Raw genomic sequence first — 23,444 nt, forward strand, 5'->3', positions numbered from 1 at the left:
TGTCTTTATTGCTTCTGCCAAAGTGTAGGACCATGCACTTCACTACACTATATTCTTTCTGCCACTTCCTTGCCCATTCCCCAATCAGTCTTAGTCCTTCTACAGACATCCTGCTTCCTCAAAAATACCTCTTTCCAACTACCGAAGTCAGGCTAACTCGCCTATAATTTCCTTTCTTCTGCTTCCCTTCCTTAAAGAGTTGAGTAACATTTGCAGTTCCCCAGTCCTCCGGAACCATTCCAGCATCTAGTGGATTTTGAAAGATCATTACTAATTCCTCCACATTCTCTTATACTACCCCTATCAGGATTTAGGGGTGTAGTCCATCTGGTCAAGGTGACTTACCTACCTTAAGAATTTTCAGCTTCCAAAGCACTTTCTCAGTAATAGCAACACTCACTTCTGCCCCTGACACTCTAGTACTTTTGGCATTTTGCAAGTGTCTTCCACAGTGAAGACTTTTGCAAAATATTTATTAAGTTCATCACTAATTCTTTATCCCCCATTACTATCTCTCCAGTGTCATTTTTCAGCGGTCTGATATCTGTTCTCATCCTTCTTTAACACTTTATATATCTGGAAAAAATGTTTTGTATCCTCTTATATTATTGACTAGCTTACCTTCATATTTAAACTTTTCTTTGGCTTTTTAGTTGCCTTCTGTTGGTTTTTAAAGGCTTCCCTATACAGCTGCAACATTACCTTTAGTCTCTTAAACTCAATCCCACGATTGATGAAAGCCAATGCACCGTATGCCTTCTTAACCACAGAGTCAACCTGTGCAGCAGCTTTGTGTGTCCTATTGACTCAGACCCCAAGATCCCGCTGATCCTCCACATTGCCAAGCTAAAAAGCCATCTCACAGGCATTCTACAAATTCCACCTCTTGGGATCCAGTATCAATCTGATTTTCCCAACCTACTTGCATATTGAAATCCCATGATTGCAGCAACATTGTTCCTTTTTCATTCCCTTTCTATTTCCCATTGTAATTTGTAGTCTACATCCTGGCTACTGTTTGAAAGCCTGTGTATAACTCTCATCAGGGTCTTTTTACCCTTGCAATTTCTTAACTCTACCCGCAAGGATTCTATATCTTCTGATCCCATGTCACCTCTAAGGGTTTGATTTCATTTTTTTAATCAACAGATCCACCCCATCCCTGCTGCCTACTTGTCTGTCCTTTTTAATACAATGTTTATCTTTGGATGTTAAGCTTCCAACTCTGATCTTCTTTCAGCCATGACTCAGAAATGCTCACAATGTCACCTGCCAATCTCTAACTGTGCTACAAGATCATTTACCTTATTCTGTGTATTCAAATATAATACCTGGGTTCATCACCTTTTTTGATTTTGTCCCCCTGTTACACTTTAACTCATTCCACTGCCTGCAATTTTGCCTTATTATTTGCCTGTCCTTCCTCACAGTCACAACTGTGTCTAGTGGTATACCAACTGACACATCCTCAGCCCTCTCACTGTGATTCCCATCCCTGTGCCAACTTAGTTTCAACCCTCTCCAATGGCTTTAGTATACCTGCCTGCAAGGATATTGGTCCCACTCTGGTTCGGGTGTACCCCATCCTTTTTGTATAGGTCACACCTTCCTCAAAAGTGATCCCAATGATCCAGAAATCCGAAACGCTGCTCTGCCCATATTCTTCAGCCACACATTCATCTGCTAAATCATCCTATTCTTGCACTTACTGGCACACGGCACAGGCAGCAATCCAGAGATTACTATCTTGGAGATCCCGCTTTTCAGCTTTCTACTTAACTCCATATATTCTCTTCAGGGCCTCCTCCCTTTTCCTACATATGTTGTTACGACCAATATGTACCTTGAGTTCCAGCTGTTGACCCTCTGGATTGCTGTGGACCCGATCTGAGGCATCCCTGATCCAGGCACGTGGGAGACTACATACAGTATCTGCTTTCTGCTCCTCTAATTATGGAATCCCCTATCACTAGTACACTTCTCTCTTGCACCCCACCCCCAGCACACCTTCCTTCTGAGCCACATTCAATGCACTGAACATTTTGTTGTTTCAGTAGGGCTTGTGTGTTTTCCTGATGCATAGGCTCAGAATTCTCCCACAATTCTAAATGTTCCTTTCCACTTTGAGTTTTCATGGGTCAGAGATTCCCAATTATCTGTGGGCCTGGTGCATTTTTTAAAAACAAGGCTCCTGGCTCATCCTCGAATTGTTTTCTCTATCTTCTTGGTAATTTCTTCTCTGATTGTATAAAATGCCGGTTTTGGGGAGCAAGGCTTTGGGTATGTGAATTCTAGCTACTTAATAAAGAACTGACTGTATACAAGGCTTAATTCTTATGAGTATTGGTCTGGGGAGTGCACTGATTGATTGATTTATTTATTTGATTATGCTTTCAGTGAATTTGGAAGATTTGTAGAGAAGTTCTTGTTGTTTTTCCCCCCTCTAAATGTTTTAAGGTGTCTACTGTAGGTATCCAACTCTAGGACAGGACAGATCATTGGTGCATGATAAACTAAGTTTTGTGTTAGGTGTAAGGTTGTGCTAGAACACTGCAGGTGATAGTGAAATGCATCATTAATGTCTAACTTGATATCGCCTCTGACTCCTCTGTTATCTGTGACACAAGAGATTCTGTAGCTGCTGGAACTTTTGAGCAACAAACATGTCCTCTGAGTCTTGCTGAAGGGTCTGAACCCAATATGTGACTGTTTATTTTCATCCGTGGATGCTGCTTGACTTGCTGAATTCTTCCAGTACTTTGTGTGTGTTACTCTTATGATATTTCATTGTCCACGTCTTATACAATCTTGCTGTGAACCTTCATTGACAAAGGCCAATATTCTACACCTTGGCTAAATATCTAAATGGTATTTGACTTACAGATGTTGAGTACAAGGCCTATCCTTTCAGGCTTCAGTGAATTCTATTTCTGTATAGTTTTTCATTAATTCAGTTGTATTTTTTGTTCTACTGTGAATGTCTGCAAGAGAGTGAATCTCAGGCTATAATGGTGACGTACTGTATATGTGTGTTGATAATAAGTTTACTTCAAACCTTGAACAAGTTAATGGTGGCTCACAATGTGGCTTGCAACCATGCAACAAAAGGAGTTGGCTCCATTTGGCAGTTGAGTTTTCTTGCCCTTAATTCAGGATATGCATCACAGTAGGCTCATAGTTCAAAGGAAATTTATTATCAGTGTTCGTACGTATCACCAGATACTACACACAAACATTGACAAGCAACCAATCCACAAAAGACGACAAATGGCAGATACCGAAAAATACATTCAGAACAGCTTCTTCCCCTCTGCCATCTATTTTCTAAATGGACATTGAAACCATGAACACTACGTCACTACTTTTTTAATTTATGTTATTTTGACATATTTATTTTAACTTAACTATTTAATAGACATGAACAGCAAATATATTTAATATACTTGATGTAACTCAGCTTTTTTCACTATATTTCCCACGTATTTCATTACCTCCTTCTCGATTGAAGTTTCCTACTAGCTTAGAAGATTAGATTTAGTTCCTCAGTACTGAGTGATCTTTACTGTGTAACATTACACAGTAAAGACACCCTGCTTGCATACCGCTGTCCAAGTATTTTATCCGCATTTTATGCCTGCATCATTGTGGCATGCATGCTATTATTTCAAAGTTCAATGTAAATTTATCTGAGTCCCATATACAACCCTGGAATTCGTTTCTTTGCGGACAAACTCAGTCAATCCAAATATCATAATCGAATCAATGAAAGACCGAACCCAACAGGGCGGACAAACAACGAATGTACTTAAGACAACAAGCTGTGCACATACATAACAAAATAATAATAATAATAATAATAATAAATAAATGAGCAATAAATATCGAGAACATATTATTAAGCTATGCAATTGTCTATAGCATAGTCGGGCGTTACAGACAAAACACGATAGTACTGGCAGCGAAAGCTGAGGACGCAGCCGCTGCAGACTGAGGACAGTAGCCGCTAGGGGCGGTGTTGGCGGAGGTTTGTCCGACGTGGGCTCGGTGGCTGCTGACAGCGGGCAGTAGCCGCTAGGGGCGGTGCTGGCGGAGAGCGCACTCTGGCTGGTGCCTGCTTGGAGTCCTGAGCTTTTCAGGTTTTCTTGGGGATTCGAGTCCGTTCGCGATGGAGGATCAGGAGCTGGAGGCGATCCGGCGCCAGAGATTGGCTGAGTTGCGTGCTCAGCGCGGGGTAAGGCCGTGAACACTAGCTTTATCCATTTCACCTGGAACTGGGCCTGGTGGAGACCAGGCTGCTTAATTTGCCTGGTCTGCACAGCCGGGGCCCAACATGGGGGCGAGGGAAACGGGACGCACATGTGCACTTCATGCAGCTGTTGCATATTTATATATAATGTCAATAAAATCCTATAAGATGTAAAGGCCAATATTCACTGCCCGGAATCTGCCTATTTCCGATCCCCCCACCCCCATTCTCACCGGACAGTTGAAGATCAGGAATGAATGAGCTGCTGCTTCACGTAGCAGAGAAATTAGTTGCAACTTTTTGCACCTCTTTGGAAATACAGAAGATTAAACGCGTCTAGGGTGCCGAAACTGCATGTGGTCTGGGAGCCAGTGAATGTACTTAGGAATTTATAGGGTGGAATTCATCACAAAACTTCCCCCGCCTCCTGGTAAAACAACTCCAAAAGAATTCTCTGCTCAAAATAGCAACATTAGGTTTAATCACTGGCTTATGTTTTGAAGTTTGTTGTTTTACAGCAGCAGTACAACTAAGTTACAGTAAGTATATATAAAACAAATAAGTAGTGCAAAGGAGACAAGAAACAGAGCAACTGTTCTTGGGTTCATCATCCATTCAGAAATCTGATGGCAGAGGGGAAGAAGGTGTTTCTGAAACATTGAGTGTGCATCTTTAGGTACCTGTACCTTCTCCTTGATGGCATCTCCTGGATAATGGGGGTTCTTAATGATGGATATCCCCTTTTTGAGGCGTCATCTTTTGAAGGTGACCAGTGTGTTGGGAAGGCTAGTGCCCATGATGGAGCTGGCTGAGCTCAGAACTTTCTGCAGCTTTTTCTAATCTTGTGCAGAGGCCTCTCCATACCAGATGGTGATGCAAACAGAATGTTCCCCTTGGTACATCGTGAGAGTAAAAGTTCCTCAAAAAAAAATTAAAACAGAAAATGGTGGAAACGCCTAGGATCAATTAGGGTAAAATGACTTTTCATTATAAAAAGATTTGGAGGTGATTTGCAGAGAAGGGGCAGGAGTGAAGAGAACAATATCTGAAAGAGTCTAAACCAGTGGTTCCCAGATATTGCTGCTCCCGGGGGGAGGGCAGTGCGGGGTGCTCAATAGCAAGGGGGGCAGCTGAGGGATTACAGGCTTCATTTAAGAAATTACTTATAAGCATTTGATATTCTACCTCATAATTGATTACAATGGTCACATAATTGCCTCATCTCTTGCTAACCCACTGTTTTCTTAGACTTTGTTTGAAGTGCATTATAGTTGTTGAAAGGAAATGTGATACTTGTGTATTTGGCATATGAGCAATCCGGACTGAAAAATAGTCTTTTTCTGTGCTCCACATTATTGCTGTTCACTACTGTAGTACAGTGTTAGCTAGTACAATTCCCATATAATTACCCTGTGGCGCAATTCCTGAGAATTTAGGATATGACGCACAATGGGATAAAGTTCAGGATCTGCCCTTTTGATTCTCTAGCCCACGGTCCAACTGAGATGATGTTGTCCTACTTCATGTACCTTCAGGCAGAGTCAGGTTTTGCCTGAGCTATGATGATGTCATAATTAACCCTTTATTGATTGCAGCATTTGTGGTTGGACTTAAAAGGTGATTGACCGTGGTTGCTAATTGGCAATGGCAGAAGCAGACCAAATGAAAAAGAAGAGTAGACAGTGTAGTGTAGAGTATCTGAAAAGTTGGCTTATACCAGCACCAAGCAACCAACAGCAGCCTGTTGTAAGGAAAAAGTTTATTTTCCAAATGAAACATTGAAACCATCAAGGTTACTTGAACATTTGAAGAGAATACTTTCTGATAAAGCAAACACAAAATTGTCTTATTTTTCAGTTACTTAGTGAAAACTGTCAGAAATGGAGAACATTTCAAAACATGTTTGCGAGCACTTCACAACAAAACAGTGATGTACATGCTTCATGCAACATTTTATCGCTCATTGCTGATCTAGAAAGCTCCATACAAATAGAGAACTGATTCTGCCAGCTGTAAGAGAGGTTCTGAATACAGTTTTACATAAGTCACCGGTCTAAATAATTAAAGCAATTGCACACAGTGACAACTCTGTTCAAAGACGAATAGATGAAATGTCTGAGAATGTGGAAGACATATTGCCCAACATACTTGGGACAACAGAATCTGCTTTGCAGTTGAATGAGTCAACAAGTATCAGGCAATAAATCTTTGCTTTGTTATGGTTGCTTCATAAAGGATAAAAGCATAATTCAGGAGCTGTTCTTTGCAAGGAGAGTAGAAACAGACATGAAATGGGAGTCAATATTTGAAATTTTTCAAAGAGAAAGATATTTTGCTCACCAACATTCTTGCTTGTGCAACAGATGGGGCACCATCAATACCAGCATGCCACTGGTTATTACTGTCCTGAAAAAAGCTGTATTTAACATACTTACCATTCATTGTAATTCACAGACAACATCTTGTTGCAAAATCTTTTCCACAATTCATTAAATACTGCTATCACAGCAGTAAATAAAATTGAGTCTCGCATTTTCACTTCTCGACTATTTAGAGAGCTTTGCATTGAGAATGATGAACAGTTTGAATGCTTGCTGTTGCACACAGACCTCAGGTGGCTCTCAAAAGGAAACTGCCCGAGACACTTTTATGCATTTCTTTGAAACTGTGTGAACATTGTTTGAGGACATGAATGTTTAATTCATTGATTAACTCAAGAATATTTATTTATCAGAATTATTTGGAAAGTTTAATGAAATCAATCTTCAATTGCAAGAAAATTATGAAAATCTTAGTAAATTCTGTCCAAGTTAACCTTGTTTAAGTGCAACATTGTTCAATACTACCTTTTCCAATTTTTGAACCTCTGAGAAAAAATACTGGATGATTATCTGCAAGTATACTAGGCCCAACAGGTTGGGCTGTATAAAGATATATCAGAGAGATTTCAGGATCATCTATCGATCCAAGTTACAGACTGGGTATTCCGAAGACTTGTAACAAGGAATTAACAGGAAAGATGGAGGAAGAACTGACTTCACTACAAAATGAGCTGAAGCTGAGGTTCAAAATACAGCAAGGCATTTGGTTGTAGAAAGAAATCTCTGAAAGTACCCTGCACTGTGAAAAAAGGTGTGAGGCTCTCTATTGCTTTTCCAATATCGTATTTACTGGAGCATGGTTTCAGTGCAGTTGCCCAACTTCTTTGAAAACAATGAAACAGACTGCAAGTTACTGCACATGGGGATCTGAGGCTCCTTCTGAGTGATGTTGAGAAGCTGATATCACTGCACCAAGCCCATCCATCTCATTGAAAGGTGAAAAACTAATGAAGTCGTGAATAGTTGGACTACTAATATACACTAAAACTGTTGATGAAAATTGCTTTTACTGTAATTAAATAATTGTATTTGTAGTTTTAAATAGATTTGAATAATTTTTGCAGTTTGTCACTACTTTGAATTTGCAGTTCCTGTTTTATTTCACTGTGCATCGTAAATCTAAGTCCTTTATAGTTTTTACATATTGGCTGGAAATGGAGAAGGGGACAGTGGGAATGTGGTCTGAAAGCCAAGGGGGCAGTAACCCAAAAAAAGTTTGGGAACCACTGGTCTGAACCAAGAGAAGCTGAACAACACAAAGGCTGGTAAGGATAGTGAAATCTTGTTAATTGCAGCTGATCTTTCTAGAGGTGTAAATAAGAAACAAATGAGAACTGGAGAGAGAGTAAAATGCCAGAGCTTTGAGATACAAAATAGCAGTTTTTGGAAATCTGAAATAAAAGTACTCATATTTGCAGAGAGGAAAACTGAGTCAGCATTCCAGAATATTCTGTTAGACTGCAGGAGAGGAAGCAGAAATTTTGCTCTGTTTTCACCCAATTTGGTCATCCAACCAATGATATCAATCACTTTGTTGGCATCCAACTCTGTAGAAGATTAGAGTGTTTTCTCTCATCTTAGGGATACGCATGAACATGGCACACTCATAGTAATAGGAAGAGGAAGCAGTTTTCAAGAAGAAGTCTCCTAGCTGAGGGTGGAGGGGATCTGTTGAAATTCAACATGGGAGAAACATGGACGTACCAAAGTTCTGACTGTACAAAACTAGTCCTGACTCATGAGAAGGAAAATAATAGCAAAGACATGTCTGGATTAGACACTCAAATCTTTTAGAAACATCTGAGTATTTTCAAAACTATAGCCATCTGAAACTCTTAGCTGTATTTCTCATAGCCGTTTTCTGAAGTGTTGGCTTCGTGGATGCATTTAGCACAAGTTCCCTCTCCTTTGCTGAACTCAGTGTTGAGTCCATACTCCATTGCTTTATGGCACATTGCAGAGATTACTTCTGGATTTCCTGGCTATATACATGTGCAGAGAAATCAAAGTTGCTGCTGTTATGAAGGGCATGTCTGTGAGGTATGAGTTAGTGTTCTACTGGCCAGTAAATGCAGAGCTTAAGTAACACAAATGTCTTTCAAGTTAATGTACAGTTTTATATTAGACCAGAAGTTTTCCATGACTGCTTGATGTATAAGATCATCTGATCCTAAGACCCCAAGACAGAAACAGGATTAGGGCATTTGGACATTGAGTCCACTGCCATTCCATCATTGCTTATTTATTATTCCTCTCATCCCCATTTTCCTACCTTATCCCCAAAACCTTTGACACTCTTATTAAGCAAGAACATGTTAACCTCCACTTTAAATATTCCCAGTAACTTAGCCTCCAGAACCATCTGTTGCAATGAATTCCACAGATCCACTACTCTCTGGCTAAAGAAATTGCTGCTCGTCTCTTCTAAAGGGACATCCCCCTATTTTGAGGCTGTGCCCTCTGGTCTCAGGCTCCTCAACATAGGGAACATCCTCTCCATATCCACTCTGTCGAGGCCTTTCAAAATTTGATAGGTTTCAATGAGGTCCTCCCTCATTCATCTAAGCTCCTGTGAGTAGAGGTCCAGAGCCATCAAACACTCCTCATTTGTTAACCCTTTCATTCCCAGACTCATTCTTGAAAAACAACCTCTGGCCCTCACCAATGCCAGCACACCTTTTCTTAGTTAAGGGGCCAAAAACTGCTCACAATACTCCAAGTGCCGTCCGACCATTGCCTTATAAAGCCTCAGCATTACATCCTTGCCCTTATATTTTACTCTTCTCAAAATCAATGCTAATTGTATTTGGCTTCCTTACCACTGACTCAGCCTGTAAGTCAACCTGTGGGGAATCCTGCATCCTGCTCTCTTTGCATCTCTGATTTTTAAAATTTTCTCCCCATTTAGAAAATAGTGTTGCCTTTATTCCTCCTTCTAAAGTGCATGACCATACATACACTTAACTACACTATATCCCATCCTAATCTGTCTGCAGATTTCCTACTTTCTCAAAACTAGCTACCTTTGTATTGTTTGCCAACTTGGCCACAAAGAGAAAAGAGGCAATCCCAAAGCCAGCCCCTGTAGAACACCACTAATCACTGGAAGCCAACCAGAAAACATCCCCTGTATTCTCACTCTTTGCTTCCTGCCAGTCAGCCATTCTTCCATTCGTGCTATTATCATTCCTGTAATATTATCTTGTTTAGCAGCCTCGGGAGCGGTCTATCCTGCTTTTTATTTCCTCGAATAATTCTAACAGATTTGTCAGGCAAGATTTCCCCTTAGGGAAACCATGCTGATTTTGACATATTATATCATGTCCCTCCAAGTACCCCAAAACCTCATCTTAATAATGGAATCCCCACACCTTCCCAACCACTGAGGTCAGGCTAACTGGTCTAGAATTTCCTTTCTTTTTACCTCCTTTGCTTCTTAAAGAGTGGAATGAATTTGCACATTTCCAATCTTCTGGAACCATTGTAGAATCGTGATTCTTGAAAGATTATTACAAATGCCTCCACAATCTTTTCAGCCACCTCTTTCAGAACATCGGAATGCAGTCCATCTGGTCCAGGTGTTTTATCTACCTTCAGACCTTTTCAGAATTTGGATTCAGGATTCAGAATTAGCTATCCACTGTCTTTTACTACATATAGTACTGTGTAAAAGTTTTAGGCATCCTAGATTTTTTGATATAAATTTAGATGTTTATGTTTTGTCTTCTGCATTAGTATGTCAGCAGAAAAGAGCAAATTTTGGTTTTCCAGACATTGTTATCAAAAAAAAGTAGAGATTTGTTTATATTTCATTAAGGAAAGCAATGTATTAATTAATGGAATAATTTTCAAATAAAAACTTTGTAGGTATATAGCCCAGTGTATGATTAAACAAAGATAATAAACAGGTGCTAATGATCAATGACATAATGAGTTGAGCAAACTAAACTGATTAACTGAAACAAACAGGTGTAGAAGGAATCAAACAGGGTGAAGGACAACCAAACTAAAAGGTGAGGGTGAAGCAAATGTGACAGTTTAATCTTCAAAATCATCAATTCTTACACCGTGGCAAGAGTGAGCATTGCAACAAGACACTAGGTGGTCATCCTGCATCAGCAAGGTTTCTTCTAAGCTGAAATTTTGTGGCAGACGGGAGTTTCAAGATGTGCTGTCCAAGCTCTTCTGAAGAAGCATAAAGAAACGCAGTGGTTGTCCATGGAAACTGAATGCAGCAGATGAGAGCTACTTAAACTGATGTCCCTTCTAAATCAGAAGTTATCTAGCACTGCTATCAATTCTGAACTCACAGAAACCACTGGAACTCAAGTACACCCTCTAGAGTCCAGAGAAATCTTGTCAGAAGTGGTCTTCATGGAAGAGCTGTTTCTAAAAAGCCATTCCTCCAATGTGAATAAAAAGCCAAGAGACTCACCTAATGCACAAAACACATAAAGAAGAATGGTAACAAGTGCTCTGGACTGACGAGTCAAAATTTGACTTTTCTGGCTCAGCATGTAATTTGTCTGAAGAAGAGCTGGAGAGTGCTAAATGGATGAATGTGCACCAAGAGTGAAGCATGGCAGAGGTTCCCTGCAGGTTTGGAGCTGCATTTCTCAAGTGGAGTTGGTAATTTTATCAGAAGTAATGGGATCCTCAATGCTGATAAGTACAAGTAGATTCTAATCAATCACACTATACCATCAGGGAGGAGTCTGATCGGTCTCAACTTCATTGCAGCAGCACAATGACTCCAAATACATGGTCAAGGTCATAAAGCACTGTCTTTAGCAAAAAAAGAACAATGAGTTCTACAATAGATAAAATATCATTGTGGCTCTCTGGGATTACATGGAGAGGCAGAAGCAAGTGAGACAGCCGAAGTCTGCAGAAGAACTATAGCAAGTTCTCTAAGATGTTTGGAACAACATCCCAGCCAATTTTCTTATAAACCTGCACAACCATGTACCTAAGACATTGGAGGCAATTTTAAAGGCAAAGGGTAGACAAACCAAATATGATTTAATTTTTTACTGTATACTGCACTTTATAGTAATTTTTTTGATATTTAGAAACTTTTCATTTTTAAAACCTGCTTCATTTTACAGAATTTTTTTTACATGTGCCTAAGACTTTTGCACAAATACTGTAATACATGTAAAAAGTGGTGCTCCGATTATTTTATTTTCCGGAGATTGCAGCTCTTTTATCACTTATATCAGTTGTTGACTGTGGTCATTATATATGATGTGTCAATTCTTTAAAATATTTTGTGAATTATATAAAATATCACTGTGCAACAGTACAGGATTCTTCAGTAAATGTCACATTTACATGATATGTGATTTGCTTTTATTTAAAAATTAGGATTTTTTAAGAACCTTCTAACCTTTCTAGTGTACCTATTTTTGCACAGGATGCACCAGATGATCAGCAAAGCCAGCAAGAGGCTAAACAACGGTAAGGATGCCATTTGCTTTAAATACAACTTTTTAACTACATTACTTACAATTAGCTCTATGTTTTACAATTAGTTCTATGTTTTCCATCTGGTAGTGTACAAGTGCCTGTTGGTGGCAAAAGGAAGGTTTGTAAGATTCACATTTGTAAGAACGACCTGCTCTTCACTTTTATCTCTTTTTCTCCCTGAAAAAAAGTACGTAGCCCAATCAGATTTGTTTGTATGAATGTGCTTTATTCTAGAGCAATTGTACCATTGTTTTAAAGCCATAAGAGATAGGAGCAGAATTAAGCCATTTGGTCCATCGAGTCTGCTCTGCTATTTCATTATGGTTGATCCATCACAGCTCAACCCCATTTGCCTGCCTTCTCCCCGTAACCTTTTACACCACGACTGAGTAAGAACCTATCAACTTCTGTCTTAAATCCATCCACTGACTTGGCTTCCACAGCCGCCTTTTGCAACGAATTCCACAGATTCACCACCCTCTGGCGTATGAAATTCCTCCCTATTCTTGTAAGTTTCAGTGAATATAGGCCCAGAACCATCAACTGCTCCTCATACGTTAACTCTTTCATTCTCAGAATCATTCTGGTGAACCTCCTCTGAACCCTCTCCAGTATCAATTCATTCTTTCTTAAATAAATGGCCCAAACTGTTCACAATACTCCCAAGTGAGGCCTCATCAGTACATTATAAAGCCTCAGTATTACATCCTTGCTTTTATATGCTTGTCCTCCTGAAATGAATGTCAACATTGCATTTGCCTTCCTCACCACTGACTCAACCTGCAGGTTAATTTTTAGGGAATCCTGCACAAGGACTCTCAAGTCCCTTTGCACCTCAGATTTTTGAAATTTTTGCCTGTTTAGAAAATAGTCAATGCTTTTGTTCCCTTTACTGAAGTACATGGCCATACACTTCTCAACATTGTATTCCAACTGGCATTTCTTTGCCCATTCTCCTAATATGTTTAAGTCCTTCTCCAGCCTCCCTACTTCTTCACCACCACCTGAACCTCCACCTATCTTCATAACATCCACAAACTTGGCCACAAAGCTATCAATTTCGTCATCCAAAACTCCAACGTAAAAAGAAATGATCCCAACACCAACCCCTGCTGAACACCTTTAGTCACTGGCAATCAACCTAAAAAGGCTCCTTTTATTCCCACTCTTTGCTTCCTGTGAATCAGCTAGTCTTCTAGTTTCTTTCCTATAATACCATTGGCGTGTAAGCAACCTCACAAATGGCACCTTGTCAACGGCCTTCTGAAAATCCAAGTACACAACATTCACTGATTCTCCTTTGTCTATCCGGCTTATTATTTCTTCAATGAGTTCCAATGGATTTGTCAGGTAAGGTTTCCTTTTAAGGAAACAATGCTGACTTTGGCTGTTCTCATCACGTGCCTCCAAGTACCCTGAGACCTCATCCTTAATAATTAACTCCAACATCTTCCCAACCACTGAGGTCAGACTAACTGGCCTATAGTTTCCTTTCTTCTGCCTCTCTTCCTTCTTGAAGAATGGAGTGACATTTGCTAATTTCCAGTTTTCCAGAACCATTCCAGAATCTAGTAATTCTTGAAAGTTCATTGCTAATTCTGTCATAGTCTCTTCAGCTATTTCTTTCAGAACTTTGGAGTGTACACCATGTGGTCCAGATGACTAATCTCCCTTCAGACCTTTCAGTTTCCTAAAACCTCTCTCTAGCTATGGTAACTCACACACTTAATGCTCCCAAGACACCTGGAACTTCGACCACACTGCTAGTGTCCTCCACAGTGAAGACGTAAAATACTTAATCAGTTCGTCCACTAATTCATTGTTCCCCCATTATTACCTCTCCAGCATCATTTTCTAAAGGTCCAATATCCACTTTAGCCTCTCTTTTACACTTTATGCATTGGAAGAAACTTTTGGTAACTCTTTAGTATTATTAGCTAGCTTACTTTTGTATTCCATCTTACCTTAATTACTTTTTTAGTTGCCTTCTGTTGGTTTTTAAAAACTTCCCAGTCCTCTAACTTCCCACTAAATTTTGTTCTCTTAAGCTTTTATGTTGGCTTTGACTTCTCTTGTTAGCCATGGTTGCTGTAGCCTCACTAGCACATTGACATGGGCAGCAGTCCTAAGATCACAACCCTGGAGGTCCTGCCCTTTAACTTAGCATTTAACTTAGCATTTAACTTCCTGAACTCCCTCTGCATTACCTCATCACTTGGCTTGCCCATGTCATTGGTACCTATATGGACCACAACTTCTGGCTGATCACACTCCCACTTAAGAATGCTGAGGACTCTATCTGAGATAGCCTGGGCCCTGGCACCTGGGAGGCAACATACCTTGTGGGAATCTTGTTCTCGCCCACATAACCTCCTGTCCATTTCCCTAAATGCCCTCTCACCACAGTGTGCCTCTTCTTCCCCCTTCCTGCCTGAGACACAGAAGCAGACTCAGTGCCAGAGATGCAAACACTGTGACTCTCCCCCCACCCACCCTGACAATATCCAATAAGCTGTTGTTGAGGGGGATGGCCACTGGCTCCTTAACCCCTTACCCCATCTTGGCTGTCACCCAGTTTCTTGCACTTTGGGTGTAACTACCTCTCTATATGTCCTATCTATCACCCCTTCAGCCTCCCGGATGATCCGGAGTTCATCCAGTTTCAGCTCCATCTCCTTAACTCAGATTGTTAGAAGCTGCAGCTGGACTCATTTCTCACAGTTGTAATAGTCAGCGATACTGGAGGTCGCCCTGCCTACCCACATCCCGCACTCACTTCTACCCCCGACACTCTAGCTTCCGGTACTTGGCTAGTGTCTTCCAGAGTGAAAATGGATGCAAATTACATATTCAGTTTGTCTGCCATTTCCTTGTCCTCCATTACTGCCTTCAGCATCTTTTTCCTGCAGTCCCATATTTACTTTGGCCTCTCTTCACTGTTTACATATCTGAAAAATCTTCTGATTTTATTAACTAACTTACCTTCATATTTCAACTTTTCTCTCCTCTTGATATTTTAGTTGCCTTCTGTTTTTATATTCCACAATGCTCTAACTCCCCTTTATATTTTGCTGTATTATATACTCTATTTTGCATTTATGTTTTTTTTTACTTCCTTCATCAGCCACAGCTGTCATTCAGTCTTTAGAATACTTCTTCTTTGGAATGTATTTACCTGTGCTTTCTAAATTGCTGCCAAAAACTCCAGTAATTGCTGTTTTGCCATCATCTCTGCTGGTGTCCCCTTCCAGTCTACATTGGCCAGCTCCTCTCTCATACCTCTGCAATTACCTATACTCCACTGTAATACTGACTTCTGATCTTCTCCCTCTCAACTTGCCAAGTGAAGTCTATCATACTATGATCACTGACTTCTAAGGATCCTTTTACCTTAAGCTTCCTAATCAAACCCAGTTCCTTACACGACACCCAATCCAGCATACTCTTTCCCCTAGTGGGCTCAACCACAAGCTGCTCTAAAAAGACATCTAGTAGGCATTCTACAAATTCTCTCTTGGGATCCAGCACCAACCTGATTTTCCCAATCTCCCTGCATATTGAATTCCCCCATGAATTGTAACGTTGCCCTTATGACATGCATGTTCTTCGTTTTATTGTATTTTTCTTTATCAAAATTTATAGTAGAAGATACCATTTTTTTAAAAATTCTGAATTGTAGTCCTCATTTTGCTTCTGGTGCAGAAATGTAGTTGCACTTTTCAATGTAATCCAGTGTTTTTATTTTCTTGATTTTGTTCAGAAGCAATGCAATACTGTTCTTATTCATGCCTCCTTAATATGAACAAATTATGATTGCAGGGAGACAGAAATGAGGAACAGTATTCTTGCTCAGGTTTTAGATCAGTCTGCTCGTGCCAGATGTAAGTAACAGAAATCTCTACCGTATAATTTGAATGGAAAAAATGTTGAACGGTCAAGTAGATTGTGTCAATCATCGGTTTAAAGATTATATGGTTAACATGTAGTGATCAGTTTTATATTGTCTAAAGTCAGCTAGAAGCAGGTCAACAAATATAGAGCAGATTAGACACGGTCTTGACCCTTTTGTCGACTTCTGAGATTGTCAAGAAATGTGAATTTTAATTAATAGATCAAATATGTCCTTTAGATTTAGAGACTTTTCAGAAACTATTTAAAAGGAAATTTTAAAATTAGCTAAATATTTTAAAACTAACATTATCCAAGACCTCCTATAATACATACATAACAATAAAGGAAATAGGAGAAAAAAAGCAAGCAATAATGTGAGTAAGACTGGGCTCCTATAGAGTCCAGATTGGCAAATTAGGAATACCAAATCTGTTACTAAGACCAAATATGTGCAAATTTCTTTTCAAATGAATGCTCTTCCAAATGTTTTAATATTGCATCCTTCCTTCAACACTTGCACATAGCAGACTTTATCCTCAGTGACTTCAATCTCCACTGCGTGCCTTTTCTGACTTCACTGTTCTCCTATCATGCTTGAAGTTTTCTTTATTCATTTTTTCAATATGGGAGTGTTGCTGATGAGACCAGCATTTATTCCCCTCACTAATTGCCTTTGAGGAGGTCGTAATGTGCTACCTTCTTGAGCTTCTGCAGCTCTGCTGTTGAGGGTACTCATGCTAAAGACTAGCATCTGTTATAGTAAGGATCTTGGGAAGAAATGGAGATGGACCATTCTCTCAGAACATCTATTAGAACACAGCTGTGAATGCTCAGCCTTGTCTTTTTGCGTATATGTCTGGCCTTGCTGTTGGTGAGGATGGGATGTTCTTGGAGCCAGCCCCTCTGTTAGCCCTTTAAATATCCCACCACTATTCATAACCTCACAGACAGGACTGCAGAGCTTTGATGTGACCTATTAGTGGGAGATTGCATGGCTACGTCCTTTGGGCTTTATTTTCATTGTGTAACATGCATGTGTTGTAGCTTCATTGGGCTGACAATTCACTTTTGGATGTGCTTGATGCAACCTCCTTTATAGGTTTTACTATATATTCATGCCAGTCCTTTTGACCATGTCACTTATAGTGTCTTTCTATTATTTTTGCTTTTCATTATCAGTAATACTTCCCTTCCTGCTTTCAACCCCACATTTTTCTGCATCTTATTTCTGGAAACTGTTCCCTAGCTACTTCATCTTACTTCAGTATACCGGCTGTTAATTTTTGTCAGTGCATTCATCACAGTAATTAAGAATTTGACTGATGCCCATGTATTCAGCACACTCTTACTGTCTGCCTTGGCTACATAGTGATTGGCTATACTATTCCTCAGCTAGAGCTGCCCACTTCTGCACGATCCTAGAATGCAAAGGTACAATCAAACAACTATTCTGACATTGCAGTTTCTCTTACTGACCTCCTTTCAAATCAGCCTTTAAATAACAACTTTAACCTTTCTATTCTCCTAAGCTGCTGACCCATGATAAAACCCTCCACCTCACAAAATGTTACATATGTTGCCCTTTATTTGAACTCTTCTAGCATCTTGCACCTTTTAGTTTTTCCAATCAGATTTCTGTACTTGCTACAGTATTAATTAGATGATATCCTCTGAAGTGGTGCATTATTCTGTTATACTCAAATCTTTTTGTTGCCTTTGGCAGGGTTGATCACACCTGTAGTCTCTGTAGTCTGTTATTCTCCTCTACAGTGGTACCTCGGGAGTTCCCTATATAAGCCCTCTTTATCTACAGACTTTCCTTTGGCCACATTATCCAGACAAAGGGACAGTTTCTCGTGTGCTGCAAGCACCCATTTTTGCCTCTCAACCAATTCCTAAGAAACATTTTATGGCTCTGCATTGTTATGCTGCAAATACAGATGAGTTAGGGAATAGGGATGCCTGTATCACTGCACCTGTCTTTGGCAGCTGGCTAAGTCAGAGTTGTGATTTACCAGCTGTTTAAAGCATTTTCGTGCTTCCATCTGGAGGGGTGGTGTGGGACGGGTGTCAGTAATGCATTATTTAAATACTATGTCAAATATTTAAATACGGATTATGTGTCGTGTATTTCTTGCCAATGTTGTAATCTAACCCCACGAACCAAGACGGCTGTAGGGTGGTTACCTTTACCTCACTGACAGTGCCAGGAAACAAATAGGTATGATGCTAAAAAGCTGAAGTACTGTTTAATCTACTGCTATCAACCATGTGATGCCTGTACTGTTGTAATTAAAAAGACCAGATCTGCAGTGTTATAAAAGGAGCATATTACTGTCAATGTTTTACATCTACAGTTGTAAGTACAAGTGTATTTCTGGTATTAGCTATGTAAATAAGTTTTGTAAGACTTGCTCATTTAAATTTAAGAACAAACTTAAAAGTTAACATGTTTATTAACAGGCAAGTTCAGACTGTTTGCTAAATAGTGTTTTGGACATTGTCAACTCTAGTTTTCTGCTTCTCATGCAACAAGTGAACTATAAAAGTAAAACATAGGCATTGAAGTAAAACAGTGAATTGAAAAATTAAATATAGTGGTACAGTAATCTTTTAATCTCAGAAAACTTGAATCAGTTCACAAACCTGAGCATTAACTGTATCAGAGTATTTTGTTTTTAAGTCCTATGTGATTTTATTTTTGTTTCATTCTCAGTGAGTAATTTGGCTCTTGTAAAACCTGAGAAAGCCAAGTCGGTGGAGAATTACTTGATACAGATGGCAAAATTCGGGCAGCTTGGTGGAAAAGTAAGACAATCAATCTGAATATAACTTAAGTTATATTAACTTAAGTTAATTCGTTTAATTAGATAAATAGCTTTGAGAAACATGTTCATGTATTTGTTTAATACAAAAAATATCACTTTCAGACAGAATAGTTTTTAAACTCGCAAGTTTGGGAATCCAGCATTTGCTTTTTCAGCTCCCCTACCCAGGAAAGGGGAAGGGATGAGACAGGGACTTCTGTTCTGTGCTCCCAATTCTGATACAAAGTCTTGACCGCACTTGTCAACATTTCCTTTCTCTGCATAGATGCTGCTTGACCAGCTGAGTTCCTCCAGCAGACTTGTTTCATATTCCACCATCTGCATTTTCATAAATGTGCCACCTGTCTACTTTGTGGCCTCATGCCCACACTTTCATGGTACACTATGGTTAACAGTTTCACAAATGTAAGGCAAAATCCTGTATTTATCAATCAATGGGAAAGAATTTTAACTTGGAGGCATTTAAGGAACTGGTTTTTGATGTTCTGATTCTAAATAACTAGTGGTGAGGTAGTTTGCGTATTTTTGTATCATCCAATGGCTGATGCTTAAGGGGAAATGTTTTTCTGATTACAGATCTAAGTTTGTCTTGTCAGTTTTGGAAAGCATGAGATGCTATAAGGGTTCCAGAAAGGGAGTGGAGAAAAATTCAACAATTGAAATAATTTTGTGTTTTGAAATGCATTTCTACTAATTTTTAAAAAGTGATATCACTCTTCTGCAGAAGTGAATGAATCCAGCTGCATTCAAATATATCAAACTTCACCTGTCTTTTTAACTGTTTTTAGATTTCAGAATCAGGTTTAATTGAAATCCTTGAGAAAGCTAACCAACAGATGGGAAAGCAAACAATGGTCAAGGTAATTGCAGTTATTTGTAGTTGCTTTTATTTAGTTTGACATTCCTTTGATTTATTTTACCCAACAGGTTTAAAACTTTTCTTGCTATTTCTTTGGCAATCCCAATGACAATTCCATTAAAAACCACATCTGATTTTATCATAATGGCATTGCAGAGATGTGCATCAAAAATGAGTATAATACATCCTTTAAAATATATTTGGTGAATTTGAAGGAAACGTTCAGCTTTTATTATAAAGAAATAGATGTCAAATACAGTCAAAAGTAGGGTGATCATGAACAGGAATCAAAAGTGCATTAGGCATAGGGTCAAAATAATACAGCAAGGACGCACACCCTTCTCTCCAAGTCATCTGTACTGCCTGTTTGAATTATAACATTTGGGCCCATATTCCTTTAAACCTTTATCACCTGTGTACCTGTCCAAATGTCTTTTAAATTAAATTATTTGTACTTGCCCTAATCACTTTCTTTGGCAGCTTATTTTAGATACACTCTGAAGTTGACACCCTTTAGGTCTTTAAATCTTTTCTTGTTGATTCCCCTTGTCTAGAAAAAGACTCTGCTATCACCTTTTTTATGCTCTTACACTGCTGTAAGGTCATCCCTCCGTCTCCTGCATCAAGGAATAAAATTCTAGCCTGCCCAATTGCTCATTATGGCCGAGGCCTTTGAGTCCTGGCAACATTTATAAATTTTCTTTGCATTCTTTTCAGCGTAATGATATGCTTCCTATTGTAGAATAGCCAAAACTGTACATAAGCACAGCCTCATCAACATATTGTACAACTGCAACACAACTTTTATACTCATTGTCTTGACTGATGAAGGCTAGTGTGCTAAATGCCTTTTTAACCACCTATGATACTGCTTTTAGGGAATAATGTGCTTCTACTTCTAGGTTCCTCTGATCAACAATTCACTCCAGGGCTCTACCATTCACTAAGAAAGTAATTCTCTGGTTTGACTTCCCAGAATTTAACAATTCACAGTTATTTGAGTTGAACACCATTTGCCGCTCTCAGCCCACTTACATAGCTGATCAAGATCCCCCTGTAACTTCTAGTAAATAGCCTTTAATGTCTACACCATCACCTATTTTAGTGTCATCTGCCTACTCACTAACCATGCCTTCTACATTTCTGTTCAAATTATTTATATAAATGACACATAATATTGGGCCCAGCACCAATCCCTGTGGAATACTACCAGACATCAGACCTCCTGTCTGATGAAGAACCTCCTACGTTACCATTAAGCCAATTATGTATCCGTTTAACTAGTTTTTCCTGATACTCATGCGATTTATCCAGGCCTTTCAGTATCTAGTAGGTTTCAATGAGATTCACCTCTAATCTTTTTTAACTCCATTGCATGCAGGTCCAGAGAGATCAAACACTCCTCATAATTCAATGCTTTCAATCCTGTGATTCTTATAAACCTCCTCCAAGCTCTTTACAGCCAGTATATCTTTTCTTGGATATCAGGCCCAAAAATTCATATTCCAAATAAAGTCTGACCAATGCATTATAAAACCTCAGCCTTACATCCTAACATAAAATGTTCTAGTCCTCATGAAATTACTATTAATATCTTTACTACCAACTTAATCTGCAAGTCCTGAACTAGGACTCAAAATCCTTTTGCCCCTGATTTCTGAATTCTCTCCCAGTTGGGAAATGGCCAACACTTTATTTTTCTGACCAAAATGCATAACCCCATAGTCCCTTATGCTGTATTCCATCTGAACTTTGCCCAATCTCCCAACCTGTGTCCTTCTGCAGAACCCTGCTTTCACTTTACTCCCTCCACCTATCTTGTATTGTCTGCAAACTTGTACAATCAATCTTTTCAGCCAGATCATTATGTATAAAGTGAAAAGTTGTGATCCCAACGCTGATCCTTGTGAAACTACTTGTCACTGGAAGAGGATCCCTTCATCACCACTCTGTCTTCTGCCAGGCAGTCTTCTATCCATGCTAGTACCTTGCCTCTTACTACCATGAGCTCTGATATGAGATCTTGTCAACTGACTTGCTGAAGTCCATACAGAATATTCACTACCCTTCCCTCATCAATCCTCTGTTACCTCTTCAAAAAACACAAGATTTGTGAGACATGATTATATTGAGATTTTCAAAATTCCTTTGGTAGTATGTTCATTATCCAGTGCTGATATAAATTTAATTGTAGGTATTAAATGTTGAGAGAAAAATGCTTCAAAGAGCTCAGATTGTACTCGAGTTATGTTTGTATCAGGTTCAAGTATTGAATGGTCAGAGAAATCAAAAATAAAAAAACTATGCTATGTATAATTCAATTTTTTTTGTAGTGCTGTTCTTGGTACATTTGAAGTCAACAGAACATTCAAGGCAATACTGCGGTGTTTAACCACTCCTAAATGGCATCTGTAAAGAAAACAGTTGAGGTTTTCTAATGTTAACAGAATTGTCTCCTCAGGTCATCTTAAATTTTGAATTTTGGAGCTGTAACTTTGTTCTCTGAGCGGTAAAATAGAAAGAAAAGTTTGAACCAGGAATTATATAATTGTAGAATACTTGGAAATATTTTTGGTGTAACTTACTTTCATATCTTGTAAATTTCAGTTCAACAGAAGAAAAGTAATGGATTCAGATGAAGAGGATGATTACTGAATTCTGAGCATGAGCCTAATTTATATATAACAAGGAAAATTGAAGCTAGAACAGCGATTGAATGGATTTATTATTTTTCCCCTTGTTTGCAGGAAGAATTCTTTACAGTTCTGTATCGCACAACTATGTGGTGGTTCTAAACACAGTTTATAGTGTATGAATGGAACCACAACAGTTATTTGTGGAGATGTGCTCCAAGATGGAATTTTTTAAAAATGCTTTGAGAACTCTGAATCAATTTGATTTAAAATGCATTGTGGAATATCAGAATAATTGAGTTCTACAATGTGGATATTATAGAAATAAGTGGTTTACAACTTATTTTGCACTCCTGTAATATGGTTTTGTCTAACATTAGTTTTCTGTGCTAATCTCAGGTTGCTGAGAAAGTGTTCCCTCCAGTCCAGTGGGAAAGCCAGCACAAAGCATTTTTTCCCCTCAAATCATCTGGTCACAGTGTGCTTCTCGCTGTGAATACAAAATGAACCATTTTTATTGGAGTTTGTAATATACCTATTATCAGTAATTTCAATTTAAATAAATATTATTACTTTGCTTTCAGGAAAGAAACATCCCTAAAATTAATCCAAACCTCATTGCCAGTAATAACATGTGCCAGTTATATTGTGTTCTCTCTGAAATATTGTTCCCTTGCATCCTGAAGTTACCCTTTAATACTTCATTACCTTTGATTTTGCAACTGCTGGCATTTACCATTTATGAGAGAACCTAGAAATAAATCATTACAACATTCTTCACTGCCTCCTTTTCAATTATCTCTATAAATAAACAGATTAAGTAACATAAGAAATAGAGAGTAGGTCATCTGAGACGGTTACTTCATGGCTGAACTTCCACAGGAGTACCATTTTCAAACACCAAGGGGAAATGTCCAGAAAGCTATTGATCTTTTTTGACAATACAGTAACAGATCCTCAGCTTCCTGGGGCAAAAATTTCTAAGAGAAATTTCTCCTCTGCAGCCAGAAGTGATTAGCCTCAAGTGTTTTAAGTTTTGACAAGGTCTTTTAAAGAAAACTATACCAGTACCTTTAAATCACTTGCATAGTAAATCCAGCATTCCCAGAGACTGCAGATGCTGGAGGCTGAAGCAAA

At 38.9% G+C, this 23,444-nt stretch overlaps 1 protein-coding gene across 1 annotated transcript; it reads left to right on the plus strand.

Annotated features, from left to right (window-relative positions):
- Positions 1–4,074: 4,074 nt before the first annotated feature.
- pdcd5 (programmed cell death 5) lies at positions 4,075–23,083 on the plus strand. The gene is made up of 6 exons (XM_059992993.1): positions 4,075–4,231; positions 12,044–12,087; positions 15,916–15,977; positions 18,704–18,795; positions 19,604–19,675; positions 22,282–23,083. The coding sequence occupies exons 1-6, from the start codon at positions 4,166–4,168 to the stop codon at positions 22,327–22,329; spliced, it is 384 nt and encodes a 127-aa protein (XP_059848976.1). The 5' UTR covers positions 4,075–4,165; the 3' UTR covers positions 22,330–23,083.
- Positions 23,084–23,444: the final 361 nt, after the last annotated feature.

This window comes from Hypanus sabinus, chromosome 17 (genome assembly GCF_030144855.1).
Source record: "Hypanus sabinus isolate sHypSab1 chromosome 17, sHypSab1.hap1, whole genome shotgun sequence".
Classification (NCBI taxonomy): domain Eukaryota; kingdom Metazoa; phylum Chordata; class Chondrichthyes; order Myliobatiformes; family Dasyatidae; genus Hypanus; species Hypanus sabinus.

Bases quoted from the DNA above. Each gene is read 5' to 3' on its own strand.
- pdcd5 (XM_059992993.1), top strand. From the start codon at position 4,166: ATGGAGGATCAGGAGCTGGAGGCGATCCGGCGCCAGAGATTGGCTGAG. The intron at 4,232-12,043 runs GTAAGGCCGTGA...ATTTTTGCACAG, and splicing joins AGTTGCGTGCTCAGCGCGGG to GATGCACCAGATGATCAGCA. The intron at 19,676-22,281 runs GTAATTGCAGTT...TGTAAATTTCAG, and splicing joins GAAAGCAAACAATGGTCAAG to TTCAACAGAAGAAAAGTAAT.